This window comes from Gopherus flavomarginatus, chromosome 10 (assembly GCF_025201925.1).
Source record: "Gopherus flavomarginatus isolate rGopFla2 chromosome 10, rGopFla2.mat.asm, whole genome shotgun sequence".
Taxonomy (NCBI): domain Eukaryota; kingdom Metazoa; phylum Chordata; order Testudines; family Testudinidae; genus Gopherus; species Gopherus flavomarginatus.
The window spans coordinates 62665171-62684441 of NC_066626.1; the positions used below are offsets into that span (position 1 = coordinate 62665171).

The window sequence follows — 19271 nt, forward strand, 5'->3', positions numbered from 1 at the left end:
AATAGCTGTATATGAGACAATGTTCTGCTGGCCAGGAAACTCAGAGGGTGTTGCAATTTAGGTGGAGACTTTATCTGGAGTCACAGCATAAACCCAAGCTCATCTAGGGTAATGGACAGATGTGCTTACTTTAGAGGATTAGCTTGTTCCTCCCAGAGAACGAGTAACAGGTGAGTCTGATAATTTGACTTCTGAATTGCCAAACAGATTGTATTTCCAATACTCCAGGATGAGAAATTGGGGCTAAAAACCTAGGTAGATACTTGTTGTGGACATGGTTACACATCAACAGAATTTTAGTTAGAAATTTAGTTTAATATTTAATTTTTAGTTTAAGAATTCTTAAAATAAAGGAAACAACTTAATTTTTCCTATTTATCTTTCTGAAAAAAATGACCCAAATAGGATTATACAGCCAATTAACTGGCTCGAGATTAGAGGCGGTCACAAAATACACAAAGATTTCATGAGAGCCTTGTCTTGTGTGGTGTGCATATCCCATAAATCCAGACAGTTCCAAGTGAGAATTTCCAGGCGGATCAGAATTATTGGATGCATAACCAAAGCAAACTGTCAAAACTTTTGATGTTTGACCATCACTAGTCTAAATCTGGAGCAATCTAAAGTTAGTAGGGAAGCTTGCACTTCAGCTCTGAGATAGATAATTTTTTTATAAATGGTTCCCTATGAACCCCCTTTTGTGCTCATCTCCTCACATGTCCTATGTGCTACCTTTAAAATGAGCAGAAAGCTGTGTGATGGAGGCAGCTAGTAAAAAAATGATGTGCTTCCTGCAAGCGTCTTGAGGTTTCCCAGGTTTTGAACTTAGTCACTGTACAAAATAATGGCTATTTCTCTAGGATTTCCTGCAGCATAGGTGCCAACTCCGTGGGTGCTCTGGGGCTGGAGCAGCCACATGGAAAAATTGGTGGGTGCTCTGCACCCACTCTCAGCCAAGCTCCCCACCCCACCCCAGCTCAGCTCACCTCACTCCGCCTCCACCTCCTCCCCTGAGCACGCCGTGTTCCCCCCTTCTCCTCCCAGCGCTTGCTGCCACAAAACAGCAGTTTCGCTGTTGGGAGGGAGGGGGGAGTAGCAGGAATGTGGCACACTCAGGGGAGGAGGTGGGAAAGAGGCGGGGCTGGGGCAGGAATTTGGGGAAGGAATCCAATAGGGGCAGGGAGGGGGTGGAGTTAGGGCAGGGACTTTGGGGAAGGGGTTGGAATAGGGGCGGGAGGGGGTCCAGCACTCACCAGCATCAGGAGAAGTTGGTGCCTATGTCCTGCAGAACATCTCATACTGTGCAAGTTTGTGTATGGAAGTGTTGTTGTAGCCATGTTGGTCCCAGGATATTAGAGACACAAGGTGGGTGAAGTAATATCTTTTATTAGACTTCTGTTGGTGAGAGAGACAAGCTTTTGGCACTTACCCAGAGCTCTTCTTTGGGTCACCTGATTATCTGTCTGTCTCTTTCACCAATAGAAGATGGTCCAATAAATGATATTGTCATTATGATAAAAGGTATTGCATACCTTGTCTCTCCAAGTTCGTTCACATTAAGAATCCTGCATTTTTAAAGGTGTCCTCTAAGCCTGAGGGTATATCTACATCGCAGTTAGACACCCGCAGCCAGCCCATGCAGGCTGACTCTGGCTCATAGGGCTCAGGCTAAGGGGATGTTTAATTGCAGTGTAGCAATTCGGGCTTAGGCTGCAGCCCAACCTCTGGGACCTTTCCACCTTGTGGAGTCCTAACGTCTGGCCTCCAACCCAAGTCCAAATATCTACACTGCAATTATACAGTCCTGCAGCCCAAGCCTACAAGCCTAAGTTAGCTGGCACAGGCCAGCTCTGGGTTTTTAATTGCAGTGAGACATACACTTAGAATGTTAGCATTTTGGATGAGAGAAAATAGTGTATTATTTATGGTGTGAGGGCACCTAGCACATTCCAGGCACTCTCCGTAAAGAAGCTGCAGAGTGTGATTCTCCACGGCCTTGTGTAGTCACTTGCACATTTTGATCTGTTACTGGTTTGCGCCCATGAGGAGCGAGGCTGGCCACAGGCCCTGCTTCCAAAAGCGTACAATCTATATGTAGAAATCAGTTTGCCCATCACCAGAATATGTATAGCCACGTACTGATGGAACCCAGTAGGTGTTTGACAGTACATAACTGGCTAAGATTGGCAATCAAAACGAATACATTTAGTTGAAACTTCAGTGAGAATTTGGCCAAGTGCAAAGACTAAACACTCATACTTTGTTTTGTGAAAAATGTCCTGGCATACCTAATAATCAGTGAGAATCTCTGATTTATGTAGAGAGGCATGTTCTAGGCCTCTGAGCATAGGACTGAAAGCAAAGATCTTTTGAATGCCAGTTTGTACATTAATGCTGTCTGTATATTGGGCAAGCTAATTAACCCCTATGCCTTAGTTACCTAATTTGTGAGGACTATACTTAACTCACTAGAGTATTATGAGGATTAAGTAGTTAATATTTGCATGCCACTTAAAATAATCCTTGGCATTCTTGTTAAACACAGTCTCAAGCAGACCCTTCAATGCCATTCTGGGACACTGAGTCAGTACCATCTGAGGGAAGAGCACCACACCACTGAAACACAAACACTACATCCTAAAACATCAAGGTTTTACTTATAGTTCTCTCATCCAGTTACTGAACCCTTCTAGTTTATAAAATCTGACCACCCTAACACTGTACATACTGATAAATACTGTGCCATAAAAATCGCTCTAAGAGTGGGATAAGCAGAAGCATCTGTGTAGTTATAAGGTTTGTCCATGCAGAGCTCTTTGCAGGATAAGGAACTAGGACATTGCTAAGAAGGCAGGAGTCTGCAGTACAGTTGAAAAATTACTAATCCTAAGTGAAGATAGTAACTTTTTCCTCTTTTTTGAGGTGAAATTGGAACAAAAAGTCTTATAAAGATGATATATTAGTCAGTGGTCAACTTTGTTAAATGCATTTGCTAGTTCAAATACCTTTGTAGCTGAGGATTTGTTCATCGTTTGGCTCTATCACCTCATTGTTAATGGTAACTCCTGGATATTTAGCCTGTATTTTTGAGAGAATCTGAAGGTCAATTTCACCTAGGATACAAATATGAAACAGATTTAAAAAATCAGAGCAAGTATAAATGTGAGGGTTCTGCTAGCTATCATCCTTCCCAAAATCCCTCTTTAAAAAAAAAAGTAGGTCTCAGATCAGTTGCCTAGGTGATTAAATCCATTATTTATGTACTGGACAGATATCACATGGGCATTGGCAGTGTAGTCTTCCACATATTGCTCTCACTGAATTTCTTCAACCCCATCCTAGAAGACCATCAGTGCCTCATGAGTCTGACTTCTCTGACACTATAGCACTGGTATCAGATGTGATGTTCTGTAGCGATATGTACACATCCTCTCAAAAATGGACTGAACCTCCTATTTTGTTTCATACATACCACTAAATAGCTGTCATCTGGTTTTAACCACTATTAGAGAGCGGTCAATACCAAAACCAGGGATACAATCATCCCTGATCTTTGGCAAGGTATAGCTCTGGATCCAAACTGCACATCTGCCCCATTTCTAGTCACTACCAACCCAGGCAGGTGTGGAACCAATGAATGGAGGTAAAAAGTTCTGTGTCCTGTTAGAAAATCCCTAAGCCATCACAGTATTCCCCCATTTTTATTTTACAAGGCCATTTGGAGAGTCTTTTGTGTTTATTTCTGAGAGTGAATTAGAGGTCTTTGTTGGCTAATGAGACACATGAGGAGGGAAACAAAAGGAAAATTAATTTGAAAACTGAAGCAAATCTCCATTTTTTCCTTTGGTGCTTAAAGTGCTTTGCTCTTTCTGTGACTGACTAAGCTCAATACTGTGTATCTGTGTATACAGCATAAAGCAAATATAACACTACTGGCTGTTTTTTCTCTGTACACAAGGGATCATTCAAAGCAGCTGCAGTGATTTTATTGATGAGTGTATTAATAGGCCAACATTTAAATTCCTAGTCCAATATGCAGCATCAGTAAAGCAAGCAAATAAGACGTTCATTTGTATGACGAAGGATGCCAAGGACACTGTGCTGTAATGCTTTATAAAGGCATTGCTTGGACTGCACTGGCTGCATAGTTTTGATGTTCAGTCTTGGTCACCTTATTTGTCTAAACATTCAGTTAAGGTAGAGAGAGCGAAAACAGAGGGCAACTAAAATGAAAAATTAAATAGAGGGTCTTATTTACAAGGAGCAGCTGGATTTAGTCATGAAAGATGACAAGACTGAAGTATTTAAACAATGTTAAAGTGTAAAATGTTTGACATTCAGTCAGAGAAGAACTATGGGACAGAGATTTAAGATCACAGAGAGCAAATGCAAGAAGAATTTATGGAGGGATGGTGAATAGTTGGAATGGACGTCCAACTGAGTAGGTGGAGTCAAGCAGCATTAATGAACTTAGGCAAAACTGGCTAACTGGGGTGAATTTGGTAAGTTGAAGAGATACAGATGTGTTTGAGAGTGGCTGGCTCACCTTCCTGGAGGCAAGCAGGCAACTTTCCACATGCTCATTCCTTCCTCTCTCTCTCCCCACCAGCTTGGTTTAATGTGACTTTTTTTGGTACACATGGTACTTATGACTCTCATTATCTAAGCACCTTACACTCTTCACTTTATGTAGCCTCACAACACCCATGTGAGGTAGGGAAGTACTATTATGCCCATTTTACAGATGGGGCTCTGAGGAACAGAGTTGCCAAAGGTAACACAGGAAGTTGGCAAAAGAATAGGAAATTGAATTCAGGTCACCTGTGTCCCAGGCTAATGACCTAACCACCTGACCATCCCTTCTTCTTGTCATACCAGTGCAGACATGAAGAGGTCCATGCCTTGCTTCTGGACCTATTATATGTCATGTGACAGGGTGCTGGGCAAAGGGTTTCCGATTCAGCCCTCTGTCACGCCAGCTCCTATTTAGGGGGATAAATTAGAGATGTCTGGAGATAACCTGGCCCTAATTGAGTAAGCAGAGACAGCTGCTGCCTGATTAGCCTGGGGCTGTACAAAAGCCTCAGGACAGGGGGAGGAAGGGCGGAAAGCAGAAAGAAAGGGAAAAAGCAGGGAGTGGAAGCAGGGAGGTCGTTCTCCGCTCCCTCCTGCCTGCAGATGGTGAAGGGCCAACTGTGAAACAGTGGTGGGAACAGGTCTGTGAATAAACTGCACCAGTGGTTACTAACCCCAGGGTCTCAGAGTGACTTTGTAGACTTGGCAGAGGCAGGAACCATGGGGGCCCTGCAGCGCTCTGCTACATGCTACTACAGTTTTTAACTTCACACTACAGTCAAAGGGTTCAAGTCTTGCACTATTTGTGTGTGAATAAGGCCCTGTTAAAGGTACATAAAAACATGGGGAAGGGTTTAATCTTTTCAGAGCTAAGTATATTTTTAAAAACAAATGTTTACATGGCATTTGTGTAAGCATGTCCTTTCAAGAAAGGGAAATTGAATTTCAGAAGTAACAAATAGCTATGGTTTTGCTATCACCACAAAATTGCTTTTTATTGAAAATCAGAGCAAATTAATTTGTTCACAGTCTGCTATGGGAAAATCTGGGAACATGGAATTGTTAACTAACTACTACAGAGTTCATTTTCTGTATCAACCTTCTGTAAAAAAAATTATCCCTTTGGAAAGGCTGTGCCAGTCTCAGTAAAATAAAATCTGAATTTCTCATTTCCATATGTTGATGAAATTTCTACTCTTCATGGCCACACCACCCCTACGTTATTTTGAAACAAAAAAACTTTGACTCATGACTTAATCTACAGCCTTAATTAACTTCAGTTAGTTCTTTTATATGCAAACAGGTGTCCTGAGGCATTTTATAATCAAATATGCGGCAGCTTGCATTATCAACAATTTGGTAATTAGGCTATTGGAAGTATATAAACTCTCTAATACAATTACCTTTTAAAGGCTATCACTATGTTCACCATCAAGTTTCTAATTAAAAATTTTAAATAAAGGGATAGTTTACAGCACAGTTGATGCCTTTTATGGTTTTTACAGGTACAGCAACATTAGGATGCTGTGCACTGAAGTGGAAACTTAATAAGGCACAAGCTGTAGTCAACAGCAGACTCTCTCTATCTTCTGGTATAATGGGCCCAAACAGCTACATTGAATGGCCAGATCATGCCTGGCCTTAGTGTGGGTGCACTAGGGATGAGAGAAGCAGGATGAGTGCATGGAGCCATCCATCCACCTGTGCTCTCTGCACCAAGGACCAGCAACAATCATGTTCCCTGCATGCTGGAGGGCCCAGAAAGGGAGGAGACCCCAGGAAGAACAATCTTTACTGAGCTCTCACAGGGTTTTACAGCATCATACTGGCCTCAATATGGGCCTGAGGCTACATGAAACTGGTGTGAACCCATTAAAATAACAAACAGCTGAACCTTCTTTATTGATTCACAAACACTCAGGTGGGGGGAGAAACCTCAGCATATCAGAAAACAGCTCAAAGTATAATGGTAGTTGAGCAAATGAGCTGTCCTGAGTGCAGCATATGACTTCAGTCCACTCTCAGAGCCAATGAGAATCCAGCTTCTCAGTTATGGCAAAATGAGCAATTGCCACTTTATTCTCTCCGATTAGACAGTTAAACACCCCACTGACTGACTCAAATGATCCTGTGAGAAACAACACTTTTTTGGCATAAAATGATCCCCCTTGTTTAGAAATAAATCTCTCTACTCTGTCTCACTGTCAAGGTTATAACTAATTACTCGGCGTTTACACATGGCTATTCTTACGTGTAAGGAAAGATTGAAAAAAATGAGATTAGTCTTCAGAGATGACATGACTAAAGCATTTAAATTACATTAAGGGTTACTTTCAACTTGTTGATCTAATAGAGTTTAATGAGCAGACTAGAACTAAGGGACATCAGTATTAAGTGGGGAGACTTATAGTGCCTTCCTAAAAAATTATCCCTTTGGAAAGGCTGCGCATATCAGGTAGGGAGGCCACTCCCTTATTTATCTGCATATTTTCCTTCAGGTTTTCAGCAGCACCCAGACACCACAGTGGCTGAAAAGATGGTGGCTACCAATACCTTGTCTACCCGAGCATCACTATCACCAGTGGACCAGAACTGGGGGCACAATAGTGGGAAATGTTAGGGGGGAAAAAACCTTGTGTGACCAAGCTGAAAGTGTCTGTCTCCTGCACATCCCATCAGCAAATGGGGATTCAGAGATGCATGTTTGATGACGTTATATAACTATTTAAAGCATAGGAATTCTTGGGAACCAGTAATTTCTATAAGAGGCCTTTGTGGTGAGCATGGTCAGAGATTATTCAGATGAACTTGTAATGTAATGTGACAGCAGGAACAAAGCCAAAGCTAGAGATTTTAAGGTTCATATGCAGAGGCCTTTATGTACCAGGAAGAAAATAGGTTTGTGGGTTTTTTTTTTAAACTTTATTCATGACCTGCTCCATCCTTGGCACCTAAAGATCCAGAAGGTATCAGTTCTGTGTAGGTAGTGTACAGAAGTACAGTAAAACTGAACAAGTTACAGGAGAGACTGATTTATGTGAAAGTTCCAGGGATTTTATGAGCTTGGCAAGAAGAAAAATGAAGGGAGATAGGACAGCCATGTGAACTGGTTTTTGGGTGTGAACACTGCGGGCTAACTTGAGCCAGCTAGGCACAGTCCTGATTAGAGGATAGTGCCACAGAGGGAGCTCAGGGAGAGATTTCTTGTGAGGGGTACACAAGGGGGCAGGAGGCGGTTCCTCATACCCTGTTTGTACATACATACCTGGGACGGACACACATACTAGGACCAAGCACCCCCATTGTGTGCAGCATGGTGGATGGGATATAGAAGATTAAGAGAATTTACAGAATGTTTCTTTCCCTTTTCTTTGATTTCCCTTCCCCTTCTCTTCTTATCTAAAGATAATAATCCGTACCTGCGAGATCTGTAGATGTGTATGGCAGGCACGGGGCTAAATCCCAAAGTTTTGCTTGCTTTGTATTCATTCCTTACTCAGGCAATCAGCAGGAGTTCTGCCTTACACAGCACTGAGTAATGAGCTCAGGTCCTCTGAATTTGGGGGGTAGGGAGAATACTTCAACTGCAACATAATCCCCTTTCACGCCCCAGCCTCACAGAATCTCTGCAGGACTCCTGCTGTGTGAAAATGAAGGTGATGGGTGTGTGAAGATACATGTTGGGCTGCAGTGGATTTCCCAGTCCCTCAATCTGACAAACTATTATTCAAGTAACTAAGGGTGAGCAGGAACAGGTCTCTAAGTAGTAACATGGAATAGGTTAGTTTTTGAGCCAGTTGCTATAGATTATTTTATGAAGGTAACTCAAATAAGCATGTAAATTTGCTCTGCTATTCCCTTGGAGTTATTCTGAGTACAGATTTGCAGCTGTGTGATGCTTTTGGTTGGTGGACAGCGGCCAATATCACCAGAAACCTTGTTTCTACTCGTGACCCAAGTTTGGATTTGAACCCATTTTTTTCAAGGAATGGTGCATCGACCCACCTATTGTGATGTTGATTCTCATCTGTGATTTGCCATCCAATAGTCACACAGGAAAAAATAAATATATACAAAGCTTCAGGGTTTTACTGTACCTGAACCACCACCTACACTTAGAATATTGATTGCAGATTTGCCATTTCCAATGCTGAAAACAAAAATAGGTTTGCATATTTTAGGCTAGATATTTAATAGATTCTTTTCATTAGTGCAAAGATTTAACAGCCTTAGAAGAAACACACTCACAGCCAGAGTCAGAGATGCCAAGAGAAAAGAAGGCAGAGCAGAGACTGATCTGCTGTGGTAAATGCAGCCAAGAGATCTAGACTAATAAAGCAGCACACTTTGACTTTAGCTAGGAGGAGGTCATTAATGACTGGGGTTAAATCCTTTCTCTGTTAAAATCAACGGCAAAACTCGCATTGACTTCAGTGGCATCAGGATTTTACCTCTTTTTAGAGGGTTGTGGCTGATCCTCCTGCATTGTAAGAGGGGAGGTGTGACCAAAGAACCCTATATTGGCACCTGGTAAGGGAGTAATAGGAATATCTTGAGCCTGACAGGTACATTCTGGTTCAATGAAGAATGTCAGTGAGGTCTTAAATGAAAGCTGGGTCACACTGGTCATTATCATCGTTGCCAAACGTATGTGCGGATACTATGTAAGGAGTTACGTATGTATACATACACACTGAAAATATGCTCTTCGATTCTGTATCGAGGTGAAAAAACAGGCTGTCAGATAAGAGATGTTCATTCACCTCTCCTTCTGTCAGTATGTAAATAATACATGTTAAGAAACTCAATGGATGCCCACTTATATACAAAGCCAAAGAGATGTGAAATAAACAGGGAAGCAGCACACAAGAAAAACAAGCCACAGGAGGGCGGACATTAAACTTGGCAGTATAAATAGAAGGCAAAGAAGACACCTTCTTGTCCTGGAAGTAAACAGGCGGTGTATTCATTCATGAAAACCGGATCTCAGCTAACCTTCATTGTAAAGCTGCAAAAGACTCTGGGTGAGAGAATGTCTTTAACAGGAGTTTAGCCTGTTATGATTGTCTTACATGTAACCATTTGTTTCTAATACTTTACTCATTATCACTTGAATGTTTGATAATAAAGTTATTCATGTCTACACTACAGATATACCTAACTGCTATGGTGTCAGAAATGCGGAACCAGAGCTGAAACTTACAGCCTGGTGTGTACATGATTCATGGGGACAGCAGACCAGGTATTTATGTGAGTAACCAGTGATGGGGCTGGATATTACAGGCACAGCCCAGAAGAGAGCACTTGAATGGCTAGAAAGCTGGCAGTGTTGGGAAGCTGTCACTGAGCTCAGCACAGGCAAGGCTCCCAACCACAGAAGGCAGGGGGTAAGAAGGTGAGTCATAGCCCTGGGTACCCCGAGAACCATCACCACAGCACTCCCCTCTCTCTAGGCTACAGGCCAGAGGGCTTACACACAACTAGAAATGGATTCTGAAGCACGAGCCCTGCAATTCCCTCTGTCTGTGGGAGAATGGGTTTTGAGAATCAGGGCCTGGCCGGGAAACAGAACTTCCATCCTGTGATAAATTTTGAGTTTTTGAAAATGAGATTTCCTAAATCAGGATGAAAAATTAATTGTTCCCTGAGACTGAAATTCCAAAATAATTGTTTCAGAAACAATAAAACGTTCACACTTCCTGGACTTGCCAGCTGCCTGCTGTGTGAGTGGCTGGGCTGTCCAGCTCCTTTGCCTGCTTGAGCAGCTGGGAAGCCAGCCTGCTGGCAAGCGTAGGTAGCCCCCTGTGACAGGCAGACAGCCATGGAGCTGAGGAGCCAGGGAGCCAGACAGGCTAGCAGGAAAGTTGATGGAATCAACACGTTCCCATGGAACATTTCCACTGGAAAATGCTGATTCAACAGAACTGAAAACTGTTCTGTTGGGAAAATTTCAACCGGCTGTATTTTGCATGTATATTATACAAGCACTTTTAGCTTTTTTTAAGTACTTTGCAAAAGTATTTATATTTTACAGATGAGGAAATTGAAGCACTAAGAAAGGTTAGGTAACTTGCTCAAGATCCCATTACAAGGCATTGGCTGAGTTGGGAACAGAAACCCGGGTGAAATCCCGCTCTCATTGATTTCCATGGATCCAGGATTTTAACCAGGTCTTCAAGGGAAGGTTGTCCGTAAGCTTATTTGATTAGTAAATACATTGTGTGAAAGCCAGAGAGAATCTTTAATTTCAGTTAAAATGCTATCTGTTTTTTTTAAATATAAAAGCCTTAAATAAAATTATTAAAATCCTATGCAGTTTGTTAATATATTTTTCATACATTAGCATTTATTAAATCTAAGTTATATTTGCAAACAAGGAAACAATTAGATCTATTTATTTCCTGCTAGTCAGACCTCATCACAAAAAAAGGCCTTAGTGGAGTGTCTAAATAAAATCTCTAACTAAAGCACTATCAAAGATCTACAGAGGAGGGAGAGGGGGAAAAATGGGCAATCTATAACTCTCAGGCAGCCCTTGCAAGCCCAGGCTCCTGCAGTCAGAAGCATACATTCATCACTTGTACAGAATTGTATCAAGGGTTTGTCCTTTTGATCAAACATCTGACTCTGTTACCTCGATATTATGCCCGGCAGCTTCTTCTCAATGAATTCCAGCATGCATTGGTGCTCTGTCGAATTCTCAAGGAACAGACGAAAAGATTCGAGATATCGGCTGTGGTCTGAGGGCAAGCTCCTCATAGAAGATGCCATGTTTGGTTTCTTATGGAATACACAAAAGAACGGGGTAGGCTTTTTCCTCCCTGCTTTAACTCTTTCTTCAGCCCTAGTAATGAATCAAACACACACAGACTCCAGTTATACGTTCCCCAATGTCTCAGACTGGTTCAGAATGTCATGCCAGTGCTGTGTCTGGTCTGAACACTGACAATGTGCTTGTATAATTGGCATAGCTACATTATTGCTGGACTTTGTTCTGAGACCTTGGCCTGTTGCTTTAGATTAGAAACAGAGCTGTGGAAGGAGCTCCCCTTATAAAGTGCATGACATTATGCTACAATAAAAGCCCTAGTTCAGGTCTGAGTAACAGTTACAAATCATATATAATCTCCACTGACAAGATGTCACCATTTTATCACAGTAGTGGGGTAGGATTCAATTAAAATCTACACAGGTTATTTGCAGGGGAGGGAAGGTATCTAAATAGTAGCATTTGAATGTGGGGATTGGAAGGAAGCTAGGTATAAACTCCCAGAGAAGCTAGGAATTGTTATTTCTTGCTTTCAGCCATTTGGTATTTTTATAGAAGACTCTGAGTAGTGGTATTTTTGTAGATAGGTTGTTGAAAACTATAACAGTCTAATAAACAATATTTTATTTATGAAGAACCTTTCATCCAAGAAGATTAAAATGCTTCACCAGCATTAGTTAGTTAAGTCTCACAAAAGTCATTTGAGTTACTATTAGAGCAGTAGTTTTAACCCCATTTTACAGATGGACAAATGGAGGCACATAGAAAGTGGAGTAAGTGACATGGCAAAGTCACAGAGAGAGTCAGTGGAAAAGCTAGGAATTGAATCCAGAATGCTCAACCTTAGTCCTGTGCTCTAACCAACAAACACTGCTTTCTCTCTCCTCTTCTGCTACTGTGTATGGTGGGGAATATTGTGGCAAAATACACTGTATGAATAGGTTATGCCTGTGAGCAAACAGAACCGAATAGATGCTTGACTCATTTTTCCGAGCTGGCTAGAAGTTCTTTGCTCAATTATCCCTGTGTGGCGTCATTTGCCTAAATGTTGTTTAAACCCCTCTCCAATCCCCTGAGCTGAACTCCCCACAAAAGGAATGGTTAAATAGAGTCAAAGCAGTTACCTACCTTTTCCGACGAGCTCTGGAATGAGACCAGCCAGCTGAGTAGAGCTACAGTGCCGTATTTCCTGGACTTGGTTGCTGTGCAACCACTATAGCAGCCCACGGGCTCCAACTCTTCTCTGTTACCTCCACTGAGCATAAATGGGAAAAATATAAAAGGCAGAGTTTTAGCTGGGTTTCTCTGTGGGTTGGGCCCACCTGTCTGCAGGGCGTTCACTGAATTTGTATTCTTAGGCAAATCTTTGTTGAGTAAAGTAGAAGAGTTTCAGCTAGTGCATATGCTGTGAAACTGGGATGCCTCTTCCTTTCAGGGTGTTGCACCACTACATTTCCCAAAACTCTCTCAATGTGCAGTTCAGCAGACATTTTGTTCTCAAAGTTGCCACAGCACATAACAGAGAAGAGCAACACTATACTTTCCTCTAGGAGCTGTGTAGCCAGGAGCAACCCTGGAACTTTCACAGGAAGATCCCACAGCACAGATGGGAAAGCTGCGCTATTGCTGCTTACATGTCTATAGCAACTTGTGCCACTATGCTCAATGGGTATTTTGGCAGGGAAGGATCCTGCTGAGCCTGTCCAAGAGAAGATAGCTCCCCTCCTCCTTCCAGCCCATTGATATGGCACCCGGTGGAGAACGTTGTAGTGGTTTCCATAGGTTCCAAGAATGGGGGCACATATCAACAAACCCCCCAACCATGCCCAGCTGGGATTTATGGGATAGACACTTACAGTGGCACTGTACTGTGTCTGCACTAGGGAATTGTCCCTGGCCCTTTGTGATGCCTCCAGAGCCCTGGTACCCCACTAGAATAGGGGCAAACTCTCTCCCTATTGCTCTCTTTGAGGCTCTCTCTTAGGGTTTGCCATGTTGCCCTCCCAGGCCTCATTCTGTGCATATTTCTAGTTCATCAACAGGAGTAGAAGCCAAATTTTAAAAGTATCCAGACTTTTCTTGGAATGCTAAATTGTTGTTCCATGGGTAAACCAGTAACTGCCACAGACAGTGGGGTTTCGTTTTAAAAAATATTAAGTTTCTTGGGTAGCCCCAAATCTGCCAGCTCCACCAGACTATGGGCTGTCCTGTGACTTCAATATACTTTTAGATGTGTTATTGCTGTTGAATGACTGGGGTGAAATGGGCTTGGTGGTCTCACTTCAGCCCCCAATGGACAGTACCCTACACTGTGAAGACCATCACCATAAACAGCACTCACTATGGTCCCTAGCAAACCATGGAGAAAACAAACAAAGGTACTGATTATCCATGCCTTGCAGCTGGAGATCCATGTACATCAGTACTAAGCAGCTGTAAAAAGCCACTATTCTGATTGGGTAGCACCAGTGAGGTTCCTGAAGTGCTGTGGGACAGGCACCCTTTTCAGAAACAGTGACTGGTGGCACATCAGGTATAGATCAACTGCATGACAAGCATTTAAGGTCTTTGCAAGGCCCATTTGTTTTTAGAAGCTGGTGGGTCCCACCCAATAAGCATTCAGGCGCACAGCTCAAACAAAAGGATGATTCTCTAGATCCCAAATATCTTAGGCTCATTGGCTTAAACAGTTTCAATTAACAATTATAATATAGTATCTGGGGTAGTTTTAGCCTTCGGGGAAGTCCAAAACAAAATTATTACTCCTCAGGCCTAATACCCTGCGTGACAGCTCTTGGTCCATTCCTCCATTAAAAGTAATTAGGTATTGTCAAGATCACCTACCCAATGTTCACTTCTGTGGTATGGGAGTCGCTGGGCACTGTTTATTCATGCTGAAACAGTGGTTCCCACACAGTTCCTGCTGCACTTCCACTTGACTGGTAGCTAAATTTAAAAAACAAAAAACAAAACCTCCGACAACTGTCCCAGCTCTTCATGATCTAGCTACCAGAACCCAGCCACTGTGCTCCTCAAGATATCTTAACCTCACTGACCCACTCTTGACAAACCATCCTCCCAACTGGCATAGAAACTTCTCCTTCCTACTGTCCTAGGACCACATTCATTCACCTATGTTAGATTCACCACAGCATTTTACACTTATTTTTGGAAACTATGGTATTGCACCTGTGTAGGGAAAGGGAGGGTAACTACATTTCAGGTAACAATTCTGTCAGTGGTGTAAGTGCTGGGCCAACTCTACCAACTCCTATAAGTTTCAGTATACCTAGGTGCGTAAGGTATTGTAGGCTAGAGTCTGACCTCAGTTACACCTGGGTAATTCTGCAGCAACTATTGAAAGTAACTGAGTTATACTCAGGGTCAAAGCAATCGGAATTTGGCCCTGCTCATGGAAGTTACCTAGAGACAAGAAAAATGACTCAATCCATCTGAAATGCCCCTTGAATCTTTCAAGTACCCTAAATGCACTCCGAGAAAAATGTTAAATAAGTATATTAAGGGCAATATTGTGGAGATCTCACTCATCCTGATAAGCACTTACTCAGGCAAGCAATCTCAGGGAAAACAAAATGTCTGATCATGTAATTAAGGGGTCACCAATGTAAATAGGTGCTCCAAAATCTGGCCCTCACATAGCAAACTACATGGGCTCAAGTAGCTGTGAAGCACCTAGTCCCTGTTCGTTGTTGCTGGGGATTGTTTTAATGAGCCTGTTTTTGTTAGATAAGAGCAGTAATCTTGCCTATGCATTAGAAAGACAGACTAACAAATTGCAGCTAAATTGACTCCATTACATGAATTACCAGCCCTCAGGCCAACAATTCAGTATGTATTTGGTGCACTCAAGTGAAATTTGCAATGAATAAACACAGAATAAAAAGCAGTTATGCATTAGGAACTAGGAAACTGTTCAGGCTGCCAAATATCCAGACATTCAGACTTGCATATGGATCAGTTTCACTGAAAATTGTTTTCTTTCTTAGATGCTCAGCATTGAAATCCTCCAACAAAATCAGAAAACTAGGGGAGATTTCAAAATAGACAAATTAAAATGTTGCCAGAGTTGTACAGGTTAGTAAGAAAGCAAAGTAATATTTGAACGTCCACAGCGGTTATGAAACACACTGTGTACCACCCATAAGAAAGAATGGTACATTCCATGTTGACACATTCCTTTGCTCAGTCCACCAACTTATTCTTTAGTGTAGATGGAATAACGCAGGCTCATACCATTTGGTATTAAAACATTTTACAACCTTCAATCTTCTAAAAATATTCTACAGTTGTTAGTCTTTTTACAGTTTAAGATTGTGATAGTCAAGGTTTTTTATTTGTATAATAACTACAGTAGTTGCTGTGATTTAATTTGCATGTTTATTTTGTACAACTACAGTGATAAGAACAGAATAAATTCATTTCACGTTAGATACAGTTTAAGGAATTTATCTTGTTCATTTTATTGATTGATTGATTGCGATTTGGCCTGCAATCAGTTAGCTTAGAAGTGGGGAAAGAGGAGGAGGAAATTAATTCTACAAACAAACCACTAATGATAGTTATGCTCATTTGGACAAATTCCCCTAACTGATAATCAAAAATTATCCTGGACATGTTTGGTTTTGTAAATTGTAGGCTTGAGTCCGATCTTACACTAGCGTAATTGACGTTACTCCTGATTTGAACGGATGTGAATTAGACCCTCACTGAACCATACAGCAAAACCTTTTAAACTCTTCAAATTAAATCAGAAAGCAAAGTGAGCACTCCTCAAGCAATTGTAAACTGGTTGCAACAGGAAAGCATCTATTGCTACAGGATTATTTCTTATTGCTGAATGCTACCAAAATATGAATGACATTATCCTTCCTTTTTGAGAACTTCAGTGAAAAATACTTTGAAGCCTGTGCTTCTCCTGAAAGCATTTGTACTTACGTGAATAAAGTCTGTGCCTTAAGAGGGCCAGCTCGTTTCAGTTTCTCTGAGTGTTGCTACAATGTGCAGGAAATGGACTCTGAATCAAAACAGCTTGTTTGTAACAGACGGATTATATCCCCACCCATAGAATCAGGTTTTGGCATAAAGCCATTCTAGTATTCCTGCTCAAAATGAAGCAACACAACCTTTAATGTGGTTTACAACAGAGGGCCAAATTCTGCTCAGTTTCACTGCTGTAAATCTGGAGTAGTTCAGATTTTTATAAGTGTAACTGTAGAATTTGATTCTTACCATTTAAACAGAAATATAATTAAGAGTGGTAGTTTTAATAAGAGACTGCACCTACTTTTCAAACAGAATAAAGTAATTTTATCACTGTAAGAACCTTATACACATTGAGCACACCAGAATATTAAGCAGTTAAACCATATGAGAACTACTGACATCTTCTAGGACTCCATCTTCAGAGCCTTAATTTAAGGCTCAAATTCCTGTTCACTTTTATACAAATTTGCCTGAATAAGTACTGGCAAAAATTGCTTAAGGATGTCAGGATTTGAACCACTGCCAATTGTTTACACACAGTTGTCACAGACCCTAGCAAGTGCCCCTTCCTGGCCAGCTGCCAGGACTGCTGTGAGGGGAATCCTAGCCTCTGTACTCCGGGTCCCCTGGGTTTGTGATACTTCTAGGGCCTGAACAGAATCTCCAGGCCCTCTCAGGGTGCAGACCCTTCTCTGAGCATTGGAACCTGCTGTGCAGCCACCTACCACCCTGGGAGCAACACTGACTCTTCAGGCTCCCCAGCACATAAAAACACCCCTCTTCCAGAATATCCCGCTGTTAGGTAATAAAGCAAGTCCTCACTCACCTCTCCAGCACCCGAGTTCATGCGGAGTTGGTATGGGGCACACAATTCTGTCAGAGACCAGACACCAATGCGTTGATCAACGGGCTCACACTATCCTTAGCTCTCAAAGCTTTAGATTAAGTGTGGCCCCTTTATTAGGGGTGAGCATCAATATTTATACACAGAAGTAAACAAAGTGATTAACAAAAGATAATGGTCATGCATAATCAATCAAGATTTTACAGGAAAAGCAAGTTTAACAAGTAAATGCATAGAGATAAAGGCTAATGGCTACTTGAGAAAGGGGGTGTCATGAGTAGTTTGCAGATCAGTGCTTTGTTCGATAAAGGGTTCAGAAAGGATTATGCAGAGACGGCCAGTCTGGGTGTGTTTTGGCTCCCCAAAGTTCACCAAAAGTTTAGACCCAACATTCCTCCATTTGTAGCTTTGAGATAACTATTAATCAAAAAGCTATACCCTATTTCAAGATCTCAAGGGCCGCTTGGCAATTTCAGCCTGGGCCAATTCGAAGAGAGTAAGGCTTTTAGCTGAAGTGGGAAAAGAATAAACTGACTTACATGAGTTTATGAGGGAGGGGACACACTGAATACAGCAACACAGTATTATAAGGACTACTATGGCCCCAACAACACCCACCAAGAGGTTTTTAACCCACCCAAGTCCGGGCAGCCAATTCCATAAGGCTCCCCACCAATCATAAGGTGGCTGGCCAGAGGAGTAGTTTTTAGCCATTTCCCTTAGGTGTTTGGTACGTTGAAAAGTGTCAGAGTAGGTGTCATTTACAAAAACACAGCATTCTTCATTTATGAGGGCGCAAGTTCCTCCCTGGGCTGCTAACATCATATCTAAAGCCATTCTGTTTTGCAAAGCTAACTGGCGCAGCTGGGACATTTCCCCGGCCTGATTTTCAAATAGGGTTGCAGTTTCATTTGTCAAAGATTCTAATAGTCCCTGTAGGCGGATGATAGCACCCTTCAAGCTAGTGTGACCAGCCCACCGCTGCCAGGACAAACCATCACGGAGATTAATATCTCTGTCAGTTTCACGGATGTTACGAACGTGGGGAAAATGAGGGGGAGTGAGGGAGATGCGAGAAGGCGGTGCTAGCCATGCCAAATAACATGACCCTGCCCAATCAGGGGAGAGAAAATAATAAGCCTTGGACCCGCACACCCAGTATGTTCCATATAATGCGTTTTGGGTATTCCATTTCTCAAAGTAGGAGGTAACCCACCACCCGTTGTACCACTGTTCCCCTGGTAACGCAGAGGGGTCGTTGTGTGAACTGCAGAGGCACAATTTGGTAGTGTTGTCCTCAAAGGGCAGTGTAGTACTGCTTGAGCAGTTGTAGAAGGCAATTGTGTATCCTTTAACAATTAGTTGGACACCCTCGAGATCTGAGCAGGGCTTTTTAAAAACTGACTCTGAAAACCTGCCCCTCCATGAAAAAGTTGAAAAGGTTGGATCGGGGTGAGGGATCCACATATGGGATAAGTGGGATGCGCAAGGCTTGAAGCCAAGATTTTTACTAAAGACGGTGCCATTAAAATATATGTTGCATTTACTTGTTCCCACAAAAGTTGACCCTTTTTCTTTAACAAAACACAGTGATCCTGTTTGATTGGTTACCCTGAGATATTTGTTAATTGGCACTCCTGTTTTGTCCCATGTAAGATTGGGTTGGACTGGATCTTTTATTCTAGTCGGTGGCATCCAAGTCATATTAGCAGTGGTTAGGGGAATGGGTGTGAAGGGGAGTCCCTGTGCTGCATTTACTGGAAATTGAGTACATACCCAGCAATCACTTCTATTTCCTAAAATACGAGTTTTAACCTCGTGGGAATATCTAATAAAAGCATTATCTTCATAAGCAGAAAATAAACTAAAAAAGCATAAAAAAAACCATACAGTTGTCAGAATAAAGGGTCCTCTCATTTTTTTCGAGTCAATTTAAGTCTAATGTCTGAGAGAGGTAAGCTGGTCCACTGGTCGAAGGCAGTGTCCTCAGTGGTGACAAGAGCTGCTGGTCCGTCACTGTGGTCCACTACGGCTGGCTTGACGTGGGAGTGGTGGATCCAAGATTTGCGTCCTTCCAGG

At 42.1% G+C, this 19271-nt stretch overlaps 1 protein-coding gene across 2 annotated transcripts in view; it reads right to left on the reverse strand.

Annotated features, from left to right (window-relative positions):
- The window catches only part of HNMT (histamine N-methyltransferase), a 69559-nt gene extending 58213 nt beyond the window's left edge, over positions 1–11346 (reverse strand). For both annotated transcript variants that reach the window (XM_050969341.1, XM_050969340.1), the window contains exons 1-3: positions 11210–11346; positions 8673–8725; positions 3006–3113 (exon numbers count right to left, since the gene is read on the reverse strand). In XM_050969341.1, the coding sequence (XP_050825298.1) occupies positions 3006–3113; positions 8673–8725; positions 11210–11346 (298 nt within the window). The remainder of the gene's footprint in view (positions 1–3005; positions 3114–8672; positions 8726–11209) is intronic.
- Between the last annotated feature and the right edge of the window lie 7925 nt (positions 11347–19271).